The following is a 23,602-nucleotide window of genomic DNA, read 5'->3' as shown; positions in this document are numbered from 1 at the left end:
ATTCTGACAAAGCAAACAGATTCTATGGGATTTCCATGCAAGGTGTACTGGGAATGTTGTGGGCCCTGAGCTATGTTTCTATGGTAACCTGTGAGCCTGCCAGTAAATAAGAGCAGCTCTTGAAACTTTTTCACCTTAAAAGTATGGGTTGGGTGCTTCCTCTGGTGAAACCGTAGGACTTGCCAGTGAGACAAGCCTGGGGCAGACAGAGCCATGATCCCTGCTGCTGCCCCAGCAGCCTTAAAAAGAACAGACCTCATCATCAGCTAGGGAGAAATGAAACTGGGCTGGAGTTGAGTCTTCAGTCTCTCTACCTTCCCACACTGGCACAGAATAGCCTCTCAAAGTCATCCTGACATTTTGCCACCTCCCAACCTCCTGGCTGGTTGCTCTGTATTGACCCATCATACAGACAGTTTTGTCTTTCTGAAATACATCTAGACCATGGAGAAAGCGCAAATGCCCTAATTCCTGTGCTTATGCTAACTCCAAGTATTGCTTATTGCTCTGTGACATCATTCTGTTTAGGTGTGAGATGTTCTCTCCAAGAGCTGGGGGAGGGATGGGAGGGGAGTATATAAAACACCTCTGAGGGTAACGCCACAGAGCCACCATGGCCTCCTCTCTGGGAGGGAAAAGAGCCAACTCCCTTCAACACAGTTCTGTGAAATCAAAGTATATTTTGTGCATTAGACACCTGTTGTGTGTGCATAAAGGAGAAAGAATACTCCAAAGGTGCTGGAGAGATGGGTCAGGAGTTAAGAAAACTTACTGCTATTGCAGAGGACCCAGGTTTGGGTTCCCAGCACCCCCGCGTGACAGCAATCATCTGTAACTCCAGTTCCAGGGGTTATAGCACCCTCTTCTGGCTACTGCAGGCACTACATACATGTAATGCACATACATGCAATCAAAACACTTATACATTTAAAAAATATTTTTAAAAAAAGAACACATCATGGCAAATGAGACTGAACATTTGGTTCTTTGGAAGTTGAGCCAGTTAAGAAGGGCCAGATATGAATACCCTGGGCATTTTTTTAAAACTAATTATCTGAATACACAACTATATGATGTTCATTTATACAAAAAGCCCAGGTTTTAGTATCGTTTCATATAATGGTTCCATCTCTGCATGTCCCTTTGCTCATGTTACTTGCATGAGAAATGGTTTGGAGCCAAGTGAGGTTTGTGATGGTTTTCCTTAAACACCCTCAGGATTTTCCCAGCAAGTGCTCTATAAGCAGATGGAAACCGGCAAAATGAAGAAGGAAGGGTTTGTAATGCTGAACCTCTGAGTGGTGTGGCCAGAGGGGGAAAAGGCTTTGCCTTAGAAGTGCATGTTTAAATTTATTTCTAAATGACAGCTCTTGGAGGGGCTCACCTTCTGAGATGCTCAGCACTGGCTCTTGAGTTGTGCCAATGCTATTTCTAAATGACAGCTCTTGGAGGGGACTCACCTTCTGAGATGCTCAGCACTGGCTCTTGAGTTGTGCCAATCTCTGTTATAGCCAGCCATCCCGAAGACGACCAGTGGGATGCCTGCTCTGCCACTCACTGTCACCCGCTGCGTGAAGTCCTCTCTGCTCCTGTTACCTCTTCCCTCTCTACTCCCCTTTTATAAATTGCACCTTGGGCCACATTAGCACAGCAGATCACCAAACCACTGGCATCTTGATAGTGAGTCTGTCAATGAGTTGTCCCCAGTGCTGAGTACCTCACTGGCCAATGTGTTCAGTGACATCATCAGGTGAGTTAGCGAGCTCACGAGAAGTGAAGCCAACTGCAACCTCAAAGCAAACATGGGCACCAGATGGGACTATGACATTCTGTCACCAGACGAACAAGGAGCACACACATCCTCTAGGTCTTGAAGAATTAGCTGTGTCACCATTTTAAAACTGTAAACTAAAAAGTCAGTAAATAAACTATAGGAGAAGGGAAAACCCACTGTTGACGAACCTCCTAACTGATAAGGTCTTCAGAGGCTTGTCTGGTAACAGGTTATTTTGCATAATTTGATCATTTTATTGTCCTCGAGAATGATCTTGCCATTGTTATCACGTCCTTTATCTGTTTTGTAAAATGTGGACTGCATTGTTCTAATATTGTCCAGTCCTCTTTGAGGCACTTAAAAGTCTATCCTTAAAAAAGTCTATCCAAAACATAGATCAGAGATTTCTACCATGCACTCCAGCCCTAACCCTCTGAGGAGTTAGCCTAGGAAAGCCCCAAACTACAGTATCCTTTGAAGCCTTGTTGTGAACCATGGGAAACTGAGGAAAGAGCCAGAACTACCTAGAAGCAGGCATGCTGTAGTGTCGGTTGCCTACATTGGATCGACCAGCTGAAGTTACAGATCTGAAAATACAGTGATGAGTGTGTGACATGCGGGAAGACAGTTCCTATTGACATGTACAACACAGAGCCAGCAAGATGGCTCGGCGGGCCAAGGTGCCGACCGCCAGTCCTGGTGACCTGCGGTCAGCTCCTGGGACCCATGCTAAGAGTGGGAAACTGATCCCAACAGATTGTTTTGCAACCTTCATTCACACTGTGCCCACACAATAATTTTTTAAAAGATGCCACACAATAATTTTCTGTAAAAGATGTGTAACATAAAATATCTTTTCTATGGTGATAGCTAAGGAAAATATCTGCATGTGTTCAATACAATGCTGTCCTAGTTGGTGTGATGTTGACAGACTTAACACTCGGTACTCACCTGGCAAAATGGGTTTTAAGGCATTTATTCGATAAAGTAGATTTTTGTTTTGTTTTGTTTGTTTCCTTTGTCATCATAACTAAAGAGAACTTAGACTAGGAATGACTACTTGCAGATTTTAGGGAATAACTCAACTTTCTAGTTCTAGGCTTTTTGAACTGTGAGTATAGCCATCCTGAGAATTTGGTAATCAAATATATTTCACTGCACTGAGGTCTGGAATGGTTTTTCCTTCTCTGAGAAACACAATATAGGAAGTGTAGTAACAAAAAGATGTACCCTGCAGCAAAATAATCCCCATGTCATGTCTAGTAAGGAACGTGTTGAATTGCACCTGTCTACAGAACAGGAGCTATACATAGCATGCACCTGAAGAAAGCATGCTGGAAAATCCTTGGAAAAAACAAATCCTCTTAGACTGAAATCCTGGTTGCCAAAAGGAGGGCAGCCGTCCAATGCAAATACTGGAGTGAACAGCCCCTCTCACAGGCACGTAAATCATTTGTAGCTCACTTTTTATGGTAGTGTTGTGAATTATATTCTTTTCAGGCTTGTAATTAGAGGACGGAACAGATGGCGAAGGCCTAGCTTGAAGTGATGTGACCGTTGGAATAGCCTCTGTCGTCCCACAGTGATTGTTGTGACCCCCTGTCAGCTCTGAAAGCCTGGACCTGAGACATGTTCTCTGGTTGTTTGTAGAGTGAAGGCCCCAGTAGAGAAATGGGCTCTTCCCCACTAGGTTCTGATTGATGCTTACTGTTTGAGTTTTTGGTTTTTAAAGTTAGAATTCTACTGTGTCAGTGTCCGACTTGGTGCTCGTAGGGACTTTTCAGGCTTCTCCTCACCTGGCATGCTGGAAGTTCATGACCATCTCTCTCTAATAACTAAAGCAATTAATTGCTTCATTCTTATCTAATCAATAAAGGCAAAGCCAAAGATTGTCCTCTCCCCCCCCCAGTTAAACTCTCTGGTAAAGTTTTATAAAGTTACATCCTGTTTGTGAAGATAGACAGAAATTGAATAGGTGATGAAAATGTATTTTAAAGGGATGACTGTTGATGAATGTGTACTTGAACGCTGTGGAAAGCCATCTTCTCAGGGTATGTATGTTTTTTTTAATCAGAGCAGGCTATTTTTAATGTACTAAGCCTATAGCTTAAAAGAGGAAGTCTGCCTTTGATGTCATTTGGGGGATGAAAACACCCTCATTCAATAGAAAAGCGGCATCTTTTTCACGCTCGTTTGAGATCAGTTCGGGCAACATACTGATGCTCATTCAGATATAAATGCCATATTCACTTTGAAATGCAAATTGTTTAAAGAAAAATAGCATATGGTGGAGGTAAGTATCTTTTCAAATCAACTCTTACACTTTAGGGAGGTGAGTACAAGGGAAATTATTCTTTGGAGAGAAGCGGGCTTTTGACTCGGGAAGCTTGTGCTCATCAAGGCGGGTGGCTAAGCACACGAACAGCACATATCCATATCAAGGAAGAGACGCTGGGGGACGTGGATTAGCATGGTAATGTTTCTGCCCCCTGCTAATCAGGCCAGCACCAGCTGATCCCAGAAGGGGGCTTTCCAGGAAACTCCCTCCCTCCCGGAGCCCAGAGCTGGCCAGGTAGCGAGTAACCCCTGGATTTCTTGGGAATATTTGGGAGGAAGTTCCCAGATGAAAAGCCAAAGCAGGTGCTTCAGGGACTGTGTTGGGATGACAATATCCCAAGCTGTCAGAGCAGGGTGGTGCCCTCAGACTCACTGCTGGCAAACTCCCTGACTCCGTTCTTGCTTGGGCTTCTGGCTAAGAGACATCTGCAGTGGCAGGGCAGTAGTTTTTGTTTTGTAACTTTGGGAAGAGGGTAAATATGACTGATGCAGTATTTGTGTAAAAAGAGCAAAACGCAAGCTGGTGAGATGGCTCGTCAGATAAAAGCACCTGTCACATGACTAACAACCTGAATTCGGTTCCTGGAACCCATATGGTGAAAGAAGAGGACCAGTTCAAAAAATCATTCTTTGACCTTCACACGTACACAGTGATGGTAAGGATGCACCCACACATATGCGCACAAGCAAAATTAGTTCTTTAATTAATTAAAAATATTTGAAGAAATTGAAATATTCTGAACTACAGCTGAATGTCTGAATGTGCAGGTGACCATTGCTTGCAGCCCCAGGACCCCTCCTGTCACTGCTTCCAACACACACACACACACACACACACACACACACGCACGCACACACACGCACACGCACGACCCCCTCTGGCTTAGCATGTCATGGATAGGACATGCCTCTTGAACCCAGCCCTGATGACCTGAGTCCTTCTTGCTGTCACCTGCCCTATAATCGATCTGTCTGCCACTCATTCATCCTCCTACCGTTGGTCAGTGGCTTCTCCAGTCTTGGTGGAATATAGATGCTGTGGTATGCCCCTGGAAAGTGAGCACAGCGGTGTACATCCAATGTAAGACTGTGAAGAGCAACTACAGTGAGCAACTCTGTGCTTCTGTGTAGATGTGTTTGAATCTGTTTGGGCATGTGACTTGGTAAGGGACGGGGGAGGGGGGGGGTGAAAGGAGAGGCAAATTTTTAAGATAAGTGAACTGGACTAGAACACCCTGTGGGCAGTCAGGTTGCCCTGAGAGAGCACAGTGTGTCCTCTGCAGTCTTCATTCATCATCTAGCTAGAGATAGTGACTCCTAAACTCTTAGCAGTGTTCCATGGAGGCTTTCTGGGACCTTCCAGCAGGGGGAGCTCTCTGCCCCTGATACCCTCTGAAGGCTTCTGTGGCTTTGCTGTGAATGAGGGCCTGTGATTATGTGATTCCAACAGATAAATTAGATTACAGGTTTCCTAAGGACGTCCATGCCTGGTGCAGAGGGACTGAGTGTGATGAGATCAAGGTATCTAAGAAGAGGGTCAGTACCAGGAATCAGGGACAAGAACAATACAGGAATCAAGTTCACCTCCATGTGCTCCAACCAATTGCATGACTGACAAGACTTAAGGGCCAGAGCAAATGACAGCTCATCCCAGAAATAGCAGTAGCCAAAAGATCAGTACTGTCACCACCCCAGGCCCAGTTCTCACAAGGAGACACAGTGCATAGCATATTGTTACAGTATAGAACCCTAAACTAGGCATGGTCCAATCTTTTATAGTGGGGTATAAGCCGGCCATCCCCACTTTTGCAATAGAAAGTGACGCCATTATTACAAGTGGTAGAAAATTCTGCCCTTCTCTGGAGAATACACTGCCCCTGTCACCACTTTGCTCTGCATACACCCTTGGAAAAATATGACATAAAACAAGAAGGCACTGGTAGCTATACCCCCAAAGATGTGAGGAAAACCAAGGTCCATATAGCGCTGCCTGTTCACGGTCAATGGCGGGGCTTGGAAGTGAGGTAAGACCACAGGAGTGTCGGGGTATAAGAGGGAAAGAGGCAGATGTCCTTAATCCAGCGAACTCAACCCTGAGGAGATAAGTGGCCTTGGGGAGTATAAGCTCTTTTTAAGGTCCTTGTCGGTGACTGGCTTGAGCTTTGTGCATCAGAAGCCATCACAAGTTCCTCCTCCTTCCAGGAAAGAGGACTGTAATATGACTTTGAATGGCTGCCAGCTGTGGGGCTGCAAACACCACCACATCCCAAAGACCCCAGCTTCTTATGTCACCTTCCCAGGCATGCCAACAAAATGCTCTATGGCATGGCATGCGTATCATCTTTTAAGAGATTGCCTACTGAATAGAGAGCCACCCAGACTTTTCTGCTGGGCATTCCTGGGCTGTGGGTTGGCATGGCTCTCTGCAGGCCATGCACATGCTCAGCGTGTAGCCAGCAGCTCCAGCTCAGGTTGGGATTGTGTTGTACGTCTCCTGGCATACTTAGTTTGTAGTCAGTCCCGTTGACCATCTTGCACTCCTAACACTGGGTAGCAAGATCTCAGGACATGCCCTGATCATAGCTGATGTAGGTGTAGGTTTCACTAACTATGTAACAACATCAGCACCATGTAAGTACAGGGCCTCCAGCCCTTCAGCTTAATGACAGGGAGCAAAGCCAGCCCCAGCACCACTGGCATGCTTCAGCATGGCCTTGAAGGTGTCTGAGACAGTGCTTGTACACACTTCTGTCTTAAGTGGTCTTGAGGTCAAGGTCCTTAGCTCTCAGACAGTCAAAGTCATCAGCGTCCTTCACAGATAAGGACTCTTGCTTCTTGGCCTAATTAATAACTCGCCAACATGAAATGAATTGCCATCCAATGAGAGCCCTAGCCCTCGAGTGCTTGGAGAATAAGAGTATGGTTAAGTGTGGCCACTCCTTGTGTGTGTAGGTGTTTGCAGAAATGTGAACTCCTTATGTGTTGTCACAGGCAGGTCCTGCCAGGTACTCCCCTGTGAACACTGGACGTGGAGACAGTAATATTTGGCCAATTAGTGATGTTCACTTGGGAACCGAAATGGACTATGTGTTACCTGTTCATGGGTGTATTTTTAAAAAGGAGGAGCATTAGGTGCTGCCCTAGTGTTCTTTTCTGTCAGACAAGAGCCACCTGAGAAGATAGCCTCAGATGATGGATTACCCAGACCGTATTGGCCTGTGGGAATGTCTGTGGGGTATGTCTTGATTATTGTTTGATATAAGAGAGCCCAGCCCACTGTGGGCAGCACCATCCCTTAGGAAGCATAAGAAAGCTAACCAAGCATGTATCCGTGAGCCAATAAGCAGTGTTCCTCCAGAGTGTCTACTTCAAGCTCTTGCCTGAGTTCTGGTCCTGACTTCTCTCACTGATGGACTGTGACCTGGAATTATCAGCTAAATCAAGAATTTCCTCCACTAAGCTGCTTTTTCTGGTTGGTGTGTTTTTATTATAGCAATAGGAAAAGAATGTGAATAGAAATTGTGCACTGATATAATTAGAAATGGGTGTAGGTACAAAAAAATACTCAGTAAACATTGTAGGGTTGGTTCCTTTGCCTGGCAGACTTACTGAAGGCATAGAAATGCTTCAAAGTGTGGCCACTGGCCAAAAATGTGTACATTGGAAATGCTTCCTGGCCCTGATGGGCCAATTCACCACTTCCATGTGTTACACACAACTCTAGACAGTGGTTTGCATCCAGTTAACATTTCTCTGTAGACAGAAGTTTCTGTCCTGACTGGTCCAGCTGCTGCTTAGTCCCAAATAAGCATACAGAGGCTTATATTAATTACAAACTGTTTGACCAATGGCTCAGGCTTCTTATTGGCTCGCTCTCTCTTATTAGCCCGTTTCTATTAATCTGTGTATCTCCATGTGGTCTTGGCTTACCCGCGATGCCTGGGCCTGTTGCTTCCTCGGTAGCTACATGGCATCTCTCCCAGGACTCACTCTCTGCCTCCTCGCTCAGAATTCTCCTAGTCTGGTAGCCCCGCTGATACTTCCAGCCTGGCTACATCCTGCCTGTCCATTGATTGAATCAATGGTTGCTTTATTCATCAACCAATAAAAGAAACATATATTCACAGCATTCAAAAGGACATCCCCCATCTTTTCTCCTTATATATTTATGCTTAAAAATAATACTTGCTTGTAGACTTCTGAACTGTGTATTAGATGTAGAAACATCATTTCCTAATGTTCATATTTTTCTTATTTTAGGTTTGACAAATACATTGCTGTGTCATCCCTGAGGGTATCGTGTGTGTGTGTGTGTGTGTGTGTGTGTGTGTGTTGTTATTGTTTTGAAACGAGGTCTCATTATATAAATTGGAGCTCACTATGGAGACAAGGTTGGCATCAAACCTGCAGCCATCCTGTTGCCTTTGGCTCCTGTGTGCTGGTACTATAGGAGTGTGTTACCACACCTGACAGAGACAACATTTTTCGTTTATTGTGTCACAATCAGTACAAGTCTTAACTATCATTAAAATGAATAAATTAGTACATATAGAAAGAGTTTTATAGAATTGTTAACTTCCTAACATGTTTCCCTCTGCATTTGTAAGCTCTTGAATTTTGAGTCATGAGAGAGTAGAAACCAGTGGGTGTTGAGTAGAGAGCAGGGCAGTGCAGTCAAGTCAGTCAGCCGGTACTGGCTTATTGTATCCAGGAGCAAAGCCAGGACCACAGCTGCCAGACATTCGCATTGGTCAAGTAATTCAGAAGCCACATTTTAATTTTTTATGTATTGGGCATTTTATGATCGGAGGACTTAAGATGGTCAGTTCTCTCCCCCCTCTGCCTGTGTCCCAGGGGATAAAGCTCAGGCCATCAGAGACAGTAGATGCCTTTATCTGCTGAATCCTTTGCTAGCCCAAACCATGGGCCATTTGATTGTTATTGTCATTTTGAGATGAAATCTCCAAAATTTGACTCTACTTAGAGAATAAAATAAGAGTACCTAAGCAAAAATGTTACCTGTGAGCACTTCCTGAGCATGACACCAGGCCACAAGGAATAGACGCCCAGCTCAGAATTCGACTTTCGACTGTGGTCATACATGTGCCTTAAATTGTGTTCCAGTTTAGTGTCCCAGTTGGGATCTGGGGTGTCTGGGGAAATGAGGGCTTCTGAGTATCTGCTTTCTCAGAGCAGCCAGGATGGCTAGAGGGTCCTTGGCCTCCTAAGGTTTTGTTTGGTTCCCTGGGGACTCCCTCCTGCTCAGCAGGTGAGCTCTGTGCCAAGCCCCAGAATGCCTCACCAGCATCTTCCTACATCTAGATTGTGCTTAGATTTCATTTGACAAACAGCAGGTTAGCAGTTGAGAGGAGCAGCCAGGAATGTGTCAGCAGCCTTGGCCTGTACTCTCCATAGCATGTACACCTTGAGAAACTCCGCCCTCGTTTTCCAGCAGTCTGACAGCCAACCAGCAGACAGAGCCCTGGCAGCCCTAAGCCAGTCCTTCAGACATCTCTAGCTGAATGCTCTGTGCTGCCCCTGTGAGTTCAGATGGACCTGCTCCCTAGGCAATCCAAGTTTCTCTCCAAGGCCTGTTTCCATGGGCGTTGATAAAGACTTGGGAATCCTTCAGGAAAGCCTCATTAGGAGTTATAGGTCTACAAAATGTAGACCCACCCTCCAGCAAGGAGGTCTGACCACCAACCAGGTCAGATGGAGCTGGAGAGAGCTGTGAATGCGGCCAAACACAAAATTACTTAAGCCTGGTTTTTTGTTGTTGTTGCTGTTTTTGTTTTGGGGATTTTTGTTTCTTTGTTTTTGTTTTTTTGTTTTGTTTTGTTTTTTGCAGTTGTGCTTATTTCTTGTAATGTGATGTCCCCATTCTCAAGTGCAAACTTTGTAGGTGACAACACCAAAAATTTGAGCATCTGTTAGTTTCATTTCTGTTGCTGTGATAAAATGCCCTGATGAAAAGCAACTTCAAGGAGAGAGGGTTTATTTCAGCTCACAACTCCAGGTTGCAGCCCATCGATGCAGGGAAGCCAAGACAGGGACTTGAAGCAGCTAGTCACGTCATGTCACGTCATATCCCCAGTCGAGAGCAGAGATGCGCATGCCGGTCCTGCCTGTCTGGCACACTCCCCGTCGTCTTACCACACAGCGCAGGGCCCAAACCCAGGGAATGGAGCCACCCTCTTCAGGGTGACCCTTCCTGAGTTGATTAAGACGGTGCCCCACAGATGTACCGCAGGCCACCGTTCACTGAGACTACCTTCCGAGGTGATTCTAAAGTGTGTCAAATTGATGATTGGAAAGCTGACCATCACAGACAGCACCCTCCTAAAGAGTGGACAGAGGAAACATTGGCTGTGGTGTTGAGCATTGTCAACATGGACCAAAGATGGACAAGTTCATTTTGAGTTTCTTAGATGTTTGGGCCTTGTGGGCCTAAAGCTGGCATAAAAGGCATGTAGGCAGAATGATCTTGACATGTTGCTAATTGGCAGGCATCTCTATAGGCTGGATAGGGCCAGAGGGCCTGGAAAACCAAGGAGGAACCTCTCCCCTCACTCCCTGATGCATAGAATCTATTTTTGTTTTTATTTTATTGTTCTGAGAAGGATCCGCTAGCCCAGGCTGGGCTGGAGCTAGCTTCCTGTCTTCCTGTCTCTAACCCTCCAGTACTGTGGTTCTCAGTGTGCCCCACCACACCCGACACCCTTGGCACTGCTCTCTTTCCGTCCTGTTAGCTGTGTTCCGCAGCTTCTGTCTCCAGGGACCCCATGGGGAGACCTGGGGTAGCGTGTGCTGGCTCTTCAGTAAATACACTCTAGATGGGTTTATGTGTGGCGTCAGGGTGCCCAGGAAGAAAGATGTGTGAGCACCAGAGCTGGTGGGAATGGTGCCAGCAGAGAAGCAGGGCCCAGGGGACAGACTCACAACTGGAACTCGAGGCTCATTGCCCTCCCTCTTTCACGCCCCTGCCCTGCTCTTCTTAATTGAGTCTGGCTCTTGAGACTCTAGAAGCAGTGGACCCAGGAGAACAGCCTGGCAGAGGGGTTACGTCAGGAGCATGGCTGGCACAGACTACCAGAGCCCCGGCTATGTTCCTTGTGCAGGGAGGCCCTCGCTTACCTGGAGGATGCTGCCTCTGTACTGCGGGAGGCAGGAGAAGAACCCCAGCAGCTGTGCATAGTGTCTCCTTGGTAACAGCGGCCCCTCCCCAGCTGCTAGGAGGAGTGGGGGCAAGAGCGGGGGTCTTGTTATTCGTGGCCTCAGAATATTCCTGTTCCTTTCCAGGGTGTTAAGACATTCCTGCGCCTTCAGAACATAACGACTGGGGGATGCTGGCCCTGAGGCTTTGACCAGAGCCCCACCACCCACGTTCCCCACATACCAACACTCACACACTTACACACGCGCACACACTTACATACAGGCACACACACTCACGCACCCGGCCTACACATCTGTGGGGATGAAGAGCTCTGCTTGCAGTTGTGGTTGTGTCCTTGGTTTGTGTTTAGAGCCCTTCAAGGTCCACTCACTCACATAATCTGGATATCTAGACATGGGGGGACCAGGTGGCCTGGGACTCTGCATTTTGGACACTCTCAGGCCTGCTTCTCTGGCCCCTGGACCTCACTGTGAGCAGGGAGGTCTGTGACCTTGAGTTCTTTCCCTTTGTTGTCACTTGCGGATTTGGGTCTGCACTGGCATGGTGATTTCCCCTATGACATTCAAACCATACTCAGTTGAGACAACAGCAAAGAATAGGTGTTCTGTTCTGGTTCTGCTTTTAATGTAGAGGCATCCTTGTGTTGGTTAATACGGACTGTCAACTGGAATGGTCACAGAATCACCAGGGAGATGTGTCTGTGACTAGGTTTAGTTGAGGTGAAAAGAGTTGACCATAAATGTGAGTGGCACTATTCCCTGAGCTGTAGCCACAGACGGCATCAATCTGGAGGACTCAGTTGAGTACTAGCGCTTACGGCGCTGGACTTCCTGGCTTGTGGCGCTGGACTTCATAGCTGTAGTTACAATGTGACCAATGGACTGTACCCTCAAACTGTGAGCCAAGCAGGAACTTCTACCCTTCAGTGACTTTCCTCAGGTGTTTAGTCATAGTGCTGAGAAAAATAACCAGTATATACTTCACTTAGCATGTTTTGGTGTTCTTTTCCAGACTGCCTCTAGGAAAGGACTCTAACTTGCCCCGCCCCTCTGTGCGCACGTGCGTGTGTGTGTGTGTGTGTGTGTGTGTGTGTGTGTGTGTGTGTGTGTTCACATGACTATCCAAGTTCACAAGAATGCGCATTCTTCCAGCCCTATCCCTCATCCACCAAAATCAGAAGCCTGATTTTTTTAAAGCCTGATTTTCCATAAGAATATCTGAGAGTTGGCCAGACTTAGAAACTACTAATGAGCTACTCACTTAACAGTCCCACCCCATGAAAACCCGCCCACTAAAACAGTTTAGAGCATACTGAGTTCTGAACCAAAACTACTAGAAAAATTAAGAATTATGAAACCAGTAGCTGGGCATGGTGGTGCATGCCTTCTCTGTGAGTTTGAGGCCAGCTTGTCTACATAGTGAGTTCCTATGTAGACAGACACTGTCTTTGAAAAAAAAGAAAAGAAGCCATTATCTCCAGAGATCCACATGTCTATCTCACAGACCCATTCACAAGCTTGGTCATGATTGGCTGGGCCTTAGGGGCAAAAAAGCACCTAATTATATTTTTGAGTCCAAAGTTGGTGTGGAGCAACTGACTCAAGTCATTAAGCCTACAACAGAACTATCTTTCTTTGCTGTCTGTGTGAGCTCTGAAGCCACTGGGGTGACTTTTTTGTTCTGCAGAATCTTTACAAGGTCAGGAGTCAGGCTTCCACCTCCACCGTGGGGCCTCTGGAGATTTAGTACATGTTGATCATTAGGGATAGCAGCCCTATGAACAACATCCCCTGGCACCAGACAGTTGACTCCCGGTGGGTGAGCCTGTGTGCCACCAGCCTCCAGTGGTATCCTTTTTGTCCTGTGGTGGCTCTTTTTCTGGACTCATTGTCTTTAGAGGTTGCAGTAGGGCCACTCATCTTTGTAACAGTTTCGTGGACAGTTATCCACAGCCTTCCTTCACTGTTGCTCAGTGGGGCCCCTCTGGGGTCCACAGCACCCTTTTCTTCCTCGTGATTTTGTGCAGTATGATGCGTCCTTTGATTTGCCACGTAAGCAGGATGACAGCAGAGCACAAAGGTCAGGTACGTGTGACAGTGTGAAGCCCCATAGACGAGGTCGTGCTGGCTTCTGTGGTCTGCAGTCCGTCGTGGTGTTCACCTGACTTGTTTATTCCTAGGGAATGTCACTAGTGCGTCTGGGTCTCAGATGGCAAGCGGCATCAGCCTGGTCTCCTTCAACAGCCGACCCGATGGCATGCACCAGCGCTCCTACTCAGTCTCCAGTGCCGACCAGTGGAGTGACGCTACAGTCATTGCAAACTCAGCCATCAGCAGTGGTAAGAGGGGGCACAGACCGCGGCCATCTCCAGGTCCTCTGTGAAAGCCAGGGGCTGGGCTCAATGCCCAGGGCACCCATGCTCCACGGGGAGCATGGTGCCATGGGGCTGCTGTGACAGTGGCACACATGTCTCACCAGTCATCTGTAAGCACTTTGTCCTTGATCTCCTGTTTCATCCACATCCCATCGTTCATCTGTTCTCTCCTGGTCTGGATGCAGACCTTGAATCCTCTTCACTGGTCAGCTTTGGAAGTTGAGGCTGTGGATGGGACGAGTGTCTTACTGCGGTTGTTCAGCAGGGATGCAGTGAAGTTGCAAAGGGGGGTCAGATGTTTCGTGCCAGCCTTCTGCCCTTTGTGGATCGCTAGCATCTCACCATTTACACACAGTTTGCACTTCCTGTCTAGTCATTTCATTCTATCTTAGTCTTCCAGGGTTCCTGGTGTAAGCTTCGAAGTTCTGGGGAATCCCCTCTGCAATCATCTCTCCTAGATTTCCATAGTTGTTGGCAAGTGTGGCCTGCTTCTTGGGGGACAGATGTGGCCCCCTGGAAACTGCCTTTGGACGTATGTGTGACAACATGAATTATGCAGTGTGCCCCGTGCGCGGGCTGGTGCAGCTTGCTTTGCTCGTGGCATTCTGTCTGTGGCCTGTTCACCGGTATTTAAGGGAATTCCCACTGTTGTATGCAATCTATCAGGCAGGGTTTGAGAGTCATTTTAGCATAATTTGTTCTAATTAAAAGATTCCACGTCAGGTCTTCCCTGTGGACCCACCAGCTGCTGCAGCAGGATGCTTGCTTTGGGTACGCACCATCTTACTTCGGGTGGTTCCACAACGCTCCAGCAGACCAAGCAAATGGAGACAAATGGAGGGAGACTGCCCAGAAGCAAGCTACAAGTGGGGTCAGGAAAGGTGACCTGAACCAAGGGGTTTCTGACAAGCAGATCCCAGGAGTTGTCTAGAAGGCAGGAGCCCAGGCTGTCCCCAAACACTAGGGTACCATGTACCACCTCTGGTTAGTGCCATCCCGCCTCTGATGCACAGCCCCAACCTCCACCATTTTTAAGGAAGACAGGAGCACAGAATCCTATGGGAATTTAAGTAAAATGTGTACGTGTTATAAGACCGCTCATCGTCAAACACTCCCCCTCCGTGCTTCATGCAGTAACCAAGGAGACAAGCGGGGGAGGCTTTCCATCATGTTTTCCTTTTTACTTAGTTGATACAAGACCCTTCTTTTTATAATCACTTTACCCATCACCTCACCTCACCCCCCCCCACACACACACACCACCGGTCTCTGGTCTGTATGTCAGGGTGACCTGCAGCTTGTCACACGGCAGTGCCGGCAGAGCCCAGAAGCACTAGGTTGGCCTCCACAGCATAGTGAAGGACTTGTCTTGTGGCCCAGCACTAGAAGTCGTTTTCTCTGCCCTCTCGTCCACCCTGAATTAAGATTTCAGCTTCAGAGAACTTTTCAATATTTCGCCTTTGACACACAGGTGCCCCTGGGGCTTCTGCCTCTGAGCAGCTGCGAGCAACTCCTAATTAGATAGATGACTGTGTAGTGGCTAGAACTGGAGGAAGGAGGCGCTGGCTAAATTAAGAGGAGAAGGCAAGAGGAACCCATTCTGTGAGATGGAATGCCCCACCGTTTTATGACTGTTGCTGTTGTAGGGCTTTACATTTAAATACCTGAGGTTTAAAATTAAACGTCTAATATAATTTGGCATTGCTAACGTGAGCCCGGCATCTGCCCTCAGAGAAAACCCAGACAGCTCTGTTCAGGGTTTCAAATTGCTGTCTGCTGGCTTGCGAGCAACACCGGGGATTGGATCCCTCTTCCACTAAGTACCACATGCTGCGCCGTGTAATTTTTTAAACGCCGAGTATATTCGTCTTGCACTTCTGCACTGAAAAAGGCTGTGCCAGTAGTACATGAAAAATTAATTTTTTTACATTTTTCCTCACTCTCCTAAGTGTTTGACAGAAGTAATTTTTGCAGCAAGAGAGAATAAAAAACTGGTGGCTGTAAATTCCTGTCCTGGAACCTCTTGTGTAGATTCTTTATGGACCCAGAATTGATCTACATGTCAGATCCTGTTGTGGTCTCAACTGTTTATCACCGTAATGGCAGTAGTGAGCCCTGGAACACCAACTTATAATCCTGGCTGAAAGAAATTGGTGTTTGCAGTCAATGAAGAGGAGCTTAGCATTATTGATAGATTCAGAACAATTATCTCTGCAGCAACTATTGGCTGAGGGTTTCCTCAGCCCTTACTGGAAGCCCGTAATTTTTTTCATTTTTTATTAATCATCTTCTTACGAGTAATTTTCTCTGGAAGTGTTAGTCAGGAGTGAGCATTCCTGCTTCGAGTAGGGGGCCCTGGAGGACTATCTATAGCAAACTTGGTTGTCATAGCACACTTCAAGGCAAGATGTTTGTTTTAGATGCATCACCTCGGTGCCAAGGGCAAGAAGCAATGTCAAGGCCCCTTATGCATCAGTCTTCTGGTGTTCTGGAGTGTCTGGTTCAGTCTGCCACTCCCCGCCCCCCACACCACCACCACAAATACCCATACCCACGCCACCCCTTGTAAGCGCCAGGCTTGGCTAATGGCCGTTGCTGTGGCGGCAGCACCCTCACCCCTCCTCCCGACTGCAAGGTTGTTCGGAGAGCTCCACCCTTCCACAGATTGCTTCAGTCCCACAGTTTATCTTCGGCCTCAGTGACTGGCTGCCACGGCAAATGCATTTCTTCATATGACTTTTCGGCACTCTGCAGTCTCCCGGGTTCATACAGCTTTGGCACAAACACCATTTGGTTTTTTTATGTTTCTACAGGGCAGTTGTTGTATCTGTCTGTGTGCCTATACTTGTACCTACGTGATGGTGTGTGTGGGGGGGGGGTTCCAGTCAATTTATGTCTTACTGCTAGCATCTATGGTTAGTAGTCAGTGGGTCCTGATATGGAAGTGTTTGAGTTTTGTAATTTTCAAGTATTTTTCCCATTGTGGAAATGTTTTGCATGACTATTTTAATGTGCCATAGCTCTGGTAATTCTCTGTACTTTGTTTTGTTGTTACGGCTTCTGCTATACCCCATCCAAGAAAGGTCAGCAGCCCTGAATTTAAGAATAGAAGGGCTCCAGCAATCATGCTGTCCCTGTAGATAAGGACCATAACTTCTTCAGTGTCTTTGTTTTGTTTTAATTTGATGGTTTGGATATTCGTTTGGGGGGGGTGGCAGGTTGTTACTTGTTTTGTCTATGGATATTATACTGGCAATTCTAGGACCTGACCAGAAGGTGGCAGTAGTGTGACACTGCTTGGCATTGATCAAGTTGTTAACTTATGCAAGTTTAATTGGGGGAGGGAGTAGAACATGTTTCATGCCTCATACCCTGAGAACCGTGACATGCTAAGAGCATACCCTTAACAAGTATCCACATTCACAAAGGTCTTTGTTACATTCTTTTCCTTCTGTGGTTTTGTTTGTTTTCTAAAGCAGGACTCTGGTGGAGAATTAAGGCAGCATAAAAATTACTTTTTTTTTATAATGCTTGCTTTTTTAGGTAGCCATATGATGGAAGAGCTGGGTGTTTTCTCTTCTGCCATGGATCCCAAACGCCCCTCTGTCAGTCACTCCCAAAGCTTCCTGTGCTGGAGAACCATCCCCTGGCTAATCCACCTTCAGCCCCTATGCTCTTACATCTCAAAGCCTGACACTCCTGTCTCGGCCCCCTGCAGGGCAGGGGTCTGCTCCATAGCCATGTTAGGCAGCCTCATTAGAAGAATGACCCAGGCTCCCTTCTCAGCATGTGGTCTGAGAGAAAGCAGGAGCTTCCTGGGTAGACAGCCACAGGGGAAAGGTGGATTCCTCTCCCTCCTGATCAGAGTGGATATGACTTTGTACTCTGCCTCCTTGGTTCCTGGCTATCAGCTATTTCCAGCAGTAGCTGCTGACCTGTTAGAAGTAGGACAGCCACATGCCACCCTACTTACCAGGACAGAGAGCAGTGACTTTCCTTCCTGAAGGCCAGCAGGCCCCTTTACACCACCAGGCAAAAGTCTAGGGATGTTTGAAACAGATAGCCAGTGCCATGGGTCCTTATAGCCCTCCATGCTCAGAATCTTCTAGACCACTGGCTCTCTGCCAGGGGGGATTTTAGTCCCCTAGGGAATAGTCACTGATACTTGGAGACATTCTTGATAGTAATCGTGGTTCAAGAAGGGGATCTGATGGGTAATAACTAGGGATGGAGGTAACTACCCAGCCCACAGAAGAGCTGCATGAGCCAGGGTTAGCTGAGACCGCAGAGCAGTAGTGGCTAGGCCTGGTCTCCTGAACAGCAAACAGTCTTTGGGTCTGTGTTTCCTTCCAGCTGCTACTACCACATAGCCCGGGAGCCAGTGAGAATTCTTCCAAGGAAATGGAACCCAACTTCCTTTAAGAGAGTTACTACAGGGGCTTGTCCACAGTCTGAGTTCTATGCAGCTTTTCCCACTGCTACCCCAGCAGAAATGATGGCACCAGGACCTCAGTGGCAATCCAGTTGCCACTGCCGGGGTTGGGGGTGGGAGCATAGCTTGACATACACTAAATAGTTACTACTTGACAAGACTTGTCATAGTCAGGGTTACTACTGCTGTGATTAAACACCCATGACCGAAAGCAACTTGGGGAGCAAAGGGTTTGCTTGGCTTATGTATCCTGAGTCCATTATGGGAAGCCAAGGCAGGAACTCAGGCAGGGTGCGCACTTGGAGGCCGGAGCTGATGTAGAGGAGGACTGGTGTAGACCTCTTGGAAGAGGCAGCCATGCATGTAGAGAGCTTCTAGCCTAACCAGTATATCAGGCTGGATTCAGAGATGCTGTGTTAATCATCCCTCGGCTGTTCCTTTAGCTTGTCCGCACCAAGGATGCTATATGCGGTGGGGAAACCACTGTATCAACGGTTGGAAGGACCCAGAGTGATGGCTTGGGCAGTCTGTGACTGTTGGTACCATTGCAAAGAGCAGAGGGGATGGGCCTTGGCTATTCCCCAATCCTCAGTTTCCAGACTTGAACTGAAAATGGGTCAGAAGGTAGCGCTAAAGGCCTGGGTTCAGGTTCAACAAGCCTCCTGTACAAACAGCTGAAAGGGGACTGCAAGCACTGCCAGTCAGGAGCAGGGGTCTGCAGGGTGACCCCAGGCCCACTGGACTCCTTTGTGCTGTTATATTTCCAGGAAGATTGTGGCAAGTTGGGATGTATTGAGAACAGACAGCAGATGGCAGAGGCAGGATAGATTCAGAAACTATCATCTGCTGACAGAAGATGGAGGCTGCCACTCTCTCCTCACCCTTGCGTCAGGAGCTCCAACCTTCCTCTTCTACAAAAGGGCTCTCAGTCTACCTGCACACTGGCCTCTTGCATGCCACTTAAAAACACCTAAGTCTCTGGGTCATGTCTGTTATGGAGGATTTGGAAGGCAGAGACAGGCAGATTGCCAAGAGTTTAAGGCCAACGTGGGCTACATAGTGAGTTCCAGGCCAGCCTGGACCACAAAGTGAAGCTGTATCATACATTAATAGCAGTTTCTGGGACAATTGGAGATGGGATTCATGTGGGTTGAGATAGATCCATTGTCCCCTGTGGTTTCAAAGATGTAGCCACTTGCATAGCCTCGGTGGCTGTGAGAACGTCAGCTGAGCATTTGCTCTGCTCTATACTCCCTGACTGAGGCTGCAGTGTGACCATCCCATCCGTCTCCATCCTGCAGCTGTGACTTCCTTCCATCGATGAACTGAATCAACCTTTCTCCCCCGAGGTGCTTTGTCAGAATATTTTACCACAGCAATGGGAAAAGAGACAAATACACAGAGTCATGGGGAAAATCAGAGGCCAGTTCGGTGGAGATCTGTCTAGATGACTTGTATTTCGCCACCTTAGTAGCTAATACCATTTGTCCCACAAGTGCTTGCTGATTGTTCCCTGTTCTGTCCCACCACCCTGGGTCTGGAAGTGGAGTAGGAGCCACACAATTCCAGAATCTCTCCAGGATGGAGAGTGACAGATAGTCGATGAAGAAACAAATTGAAATGTATTTGTCAAGTGGAGGCAAGTGAGAGGGGTATAAGAGACATCTTCACAGCCGGGCCATCCTGCACGCTTTCATGTGCCACTTACCAAGCATGCTTTCCCCGCCACAGACACAGCATTCATTCACTCAGCAGATCCAGATTGCCCTCCGACTGGTGCCTTTGCTTAACTCCTATACTAGGCCAGCATATTTAGGGGAAACAGTGTCTGTGTACTAAGCAGGTGCAGACATGTCATTGTTCCCAGAGCACAGCACCATGTACTCTGCATCTGTGCTGTGTTGGTTATTATGGTCTGGAGAGGGCTTCAGAGATGTGCAAGAATGTGTATATGTTCTTCCCATATGAGGGACTTGAGCGTTCACTGTTTTTTGGTATCTCAGAGTATCCTGGCACCAACCCCTTCCAGATGCCAAGGGAAGATTACAGCAGTAAGCACCTCATCGTGCGCAGTGGGGCTCTGGCACACATTGGTCGTGGTTCCCAAGAAGAGAGAGATGTCCACGTGGATCTTGGTGCTGTTAAGACCTCTTCAGGCTGACAGCATGTGTCATATACACATAAGGAGGCGTGTGGTGCTGAGACACAGCACAAGGCATCCTTGGAGCTCAGTAGGTGGACATCAGGACAGCAGGTAGAGGTGAGGCACAGGAAGGCTCGGAAACAAGGTCCTGACATGACAGCAATGTGTCCATATGGCTCCCAGGGACACAGTGCTGGGATTTTTAAGTTGGTCAGAATCCACATGAGTTACCATATGAAGAGTGATGGACCAGGGCAAGAACAGCAGAGCAGTTTGTCTCGTCTGCCATCATCTTCCTAGGACTGCAGGTCCAGTACCACTGTCACATAACTTGTGGTGTCCCTCGGTCCCTGCATTAGGAGCTATCTTGCACTGAAACAAACACTATGACCAAAGCAACTTGGGTCTAAAAGGTTTTATTTGACTTATACTTCTTCATCACTGTTCATCATCAAAGGAAGTCAGGACCTGAACTCGAGCAAGGCAGGAACCTGGAGGTAGGAGCTGATGCAGAAGCCATGGAGGGATGCTACTGACTGGCTTGCTCCTCATGGCTTGCTCAGCCTGCTTTCTTGTAGAACCCAGAACCCCCAGCCCATGATGATACCACCACAGTGGGCTGTGCCCACCCATATCAACCACTAAGAAAATGCTCTACAGGCTTGCATTTAACCTGGTCTTGAGGAGGCATGTTCTCAGTTAAAGCTCCCTCTACTCAGGTGACTCTAACTTGTGTCCAAGTTGACACAAAGTTTTTCAACACTGCCCTAACACAGAACTGTATTTTAGTTGCTTCTATTCTTAAGGCCTAACTCGAAAACTTTATGAAATCGTTTAGCTGGGTTGTTTTTTGTTGTTGCGGGCCCTTACATTTTCCATCACAATTTTTTGGGTTTTGTTTGACTTTAGTTTAAGGTAGAATGCATCAGCCTCCATTATAGTTTGGCGGGAAAGCATAAAAGACATGCTGAGCGCATGTGGTATTTTGTCAACTTCAGGGAAGACTGGACGATCGTCCATGCACACCTGGTGAGACTTTGTCCCCTAGTCGGTTGCCACTCTTGGGCCTGGAAAATACTCACTTGGAATTTCTGTGGTTTGGTCAGAAACTCAGTCTGGGAATCCAGCAATGTGAAAAGCTGCAATCCTACCATCCCCTACATCATCAGCTGTTGGTGTAAAGTTAGTGCTCATGCTTTCATGTGTGTAGATACATACATATGTTGTGTGTGGAGGCCAGGGGTCAGCCTTGAGTGTCGTCCCTCAGGACACCTTCCCCATTGTAGTGTGGAGTGGAGTCTCTAACTTTTGCTTGGAATGTGCCAGTTTGGCTAGGCTGGCCAGCAAGCCTGTCTCTACTTTCTGTCTTGGTTCCTCTTTTATTGCTGAGATAAAACACCGCAAGGCAGCTTACAGAAGAAGAGGTTTATTTGGCTTACAGATCTGGAGTGGTAACCGTCCATGATGGCAGGGCGGGGGTAGCAGATGGTGGGAGCAGCTGCTGAGAGCTCGCATCTCTGAATTGTGGAGTGTTTACTGGGAATGGCCTGTCCGTGCCTGTCCGTGTCTTTTTGAAATCTCAGAGCCCACCCCCAGTGACATACTTCGTCCAGCAACTCCATATCTCCTAAGTCTCCGTAAACAGAGCCAACAACAATTGGAGACCAAGTATTCAAATTCCTAAGACATGGGGGACATCTTACTCAAACCACCATACTCCCCAGTGCTAGAAGTTTTGGGGTTTTGTGTGTGTGTGTGTGTGTGTGTGTGTGTTTTAATGTTTGTGGATGTTTTGTCTTGAGTGTATGTCTGTACACCATGTGTTTGCCTGGTACCCACAGAGGCCAGAGGAGGTTGTTTGGATCCCTTGGGATTGGAATTAAAGACAGTTGTGAGTTGTCATGTGGCTGCTGGGAATTGAACCTGTGTCCTCTGGAAGATTGGCTAGTGCTCTTAACTACTGAGCCATCTCTCCAGCCCTGAATTCTAGAATTTCAAGTGCACACCACCACACTTTGTTTTGTTTTGTTTTTAACGTGTGTTCAGAGAATTGCACTCAGGTCATGCGTGCATATGTGCATACGTGCATGCGTGCATAGCAACACTGGTACCAATTGAGCTATCATTACAGCCCTTGGAAAAATCGGATAATTTTTAGCCTTTCCTTGCTTCCTGTGTAAGAAGTTGTAAATGTGTAGAGACTAAAGAACATTTAAAAAATGAGGCATGAAGAAGAATGAATAGAAGTGAGCCCCGAAAAGAGCAGGTAGAAAGGCCTCATAAGATGGCTGGGAGGACACAGATTCACAGAGCTCGGCAGAGGACAGCTGTGTGTCTGCCTGGAGCCAGCCTCGGGTTCACAGCACATTTCTCCATTCGTGTTTATATCCGGTAGCTTTGGATCCTTAAACTTCAGATTTTATGTGAAATCTCTGCCTGGTTATCTGACAGATAAGATTATTAACAAAGTGTTATTAATATTAATTACACAATGATACTAAAAATTTTATATAGCAGAAGCAGATGGTTATTTAAAATGAGTTAAGTTTTAGCCTTTTATGAAGAAGCATTTAAACATATTTAGTTATAAATGCTATTTTAATTGATACATTATTTCTACAGTGGGGTTTTTAAAGTCTTATTGCGGTTGCAGGGAAGTGTTTCTATGTCTTTTTCAATCTCTTAACGCATGTACTTCCTTGCAGAAAAATAACCATAATGCCATTTCAAAGACAGAGTAGAAGAAGGCTTAATAAAAACATATCCCCATGATTTTCACAGCTGTTTATAGTCCCAAGAATTCGGCACCGATGTGTGACCAGCTATCCAAAGCATTTATCATGTTAAAAGTGGTCTGGCTTATCTTTTCTAGATGGGCTTGCTATTTTTATTTTTTATTTTTATTTATTTTTTTACTGTTTCTGGATCCTTTTTCGATTCTGCACATACCTGAGGTAAGTGTAGCACTTGAAAGTCAAATTCCTTTATAAGCATCAAAAAGTTAGGCTTAATTTCTCAAGACTGGAAACTCAACTTTAAACCAGCTGTTGGCCCTTCATTTGACAGCAAGCTCTGTGTTATGGCAACAAGTGAAATAAGCATCGCCCCTCCCCTAGCCACACCCTTAGTTTCAACTTGACTCCTCAAGCTAGGGCAGCAGCCCCAGGACCTTCTCCAGCATGCTAGCTGGAATCCATTTATTTCTACAAGTGATCAGATGTATCCTCAATTATAAGCAAGCTTATACTTACATAAATGGTGTCCTTGGTATTTTCCCCAGGAATAATCTATAAGAAGTGTAGTCATAGCACAGCAGAGTGGGTAGTCACAGACACTGACCAAGTTCGGCATACAGTGGAATGTTC

The 23,602-nt window shown here is 46.8% G+C and overlaps 1 protein-coding gene across 10 annotated transcripts in view; it reads left to right on the top strand.

The window, feature by feature from the left end:
• Nucleotides 1-23,602, top strand: part of Agap1 (ArfGAP with GTPase domain, ankyrin repeat and PH domain 1) — a 452,310-nt gene that overhangs the window by 308,227 nt on the left and 120,481 nt on the right. For 6 of the 10 annotated variants that reach the window (XM_040753059.1, XM_040753060.1, XM_005082222.4 and 3 more), the window contains one exon: nt 13,468-13,626. The exons of the other annotated variants lie outside the window; for them this stretch is intronic. In XM_040753059.1, the coding sequence (XP_040608993.1) occupies nt 13,468-13,626 (159 nt within the window). The remainder of the gene's footprint in view (nt 1-13,467; nt 13,627-23,602) is intronic. 10 annotated transcript variants of the gene reach the window in all.

This window comes from Mesocricetus auratus, unplaced genomic scaffold, assembly GCF_017639785.1.
Source record: "Mesocricetus auratus isolate SY011 unplaced genomic scaffold, BCM_Maur_2.0 Super-Scaffold_100010, whole genome shotgun sequence".
Lineage (NCBI taxonomy): Eukaryota > Metazoa > Chordata > Mammalia > Rodentia > Cricetidae > Mesocricetus > Mesocricetus auratus.
Note: the sequence above shows the minus strand (reverse complement) of the source record. Positions and strands in the feature narration are given on the sequence as shown.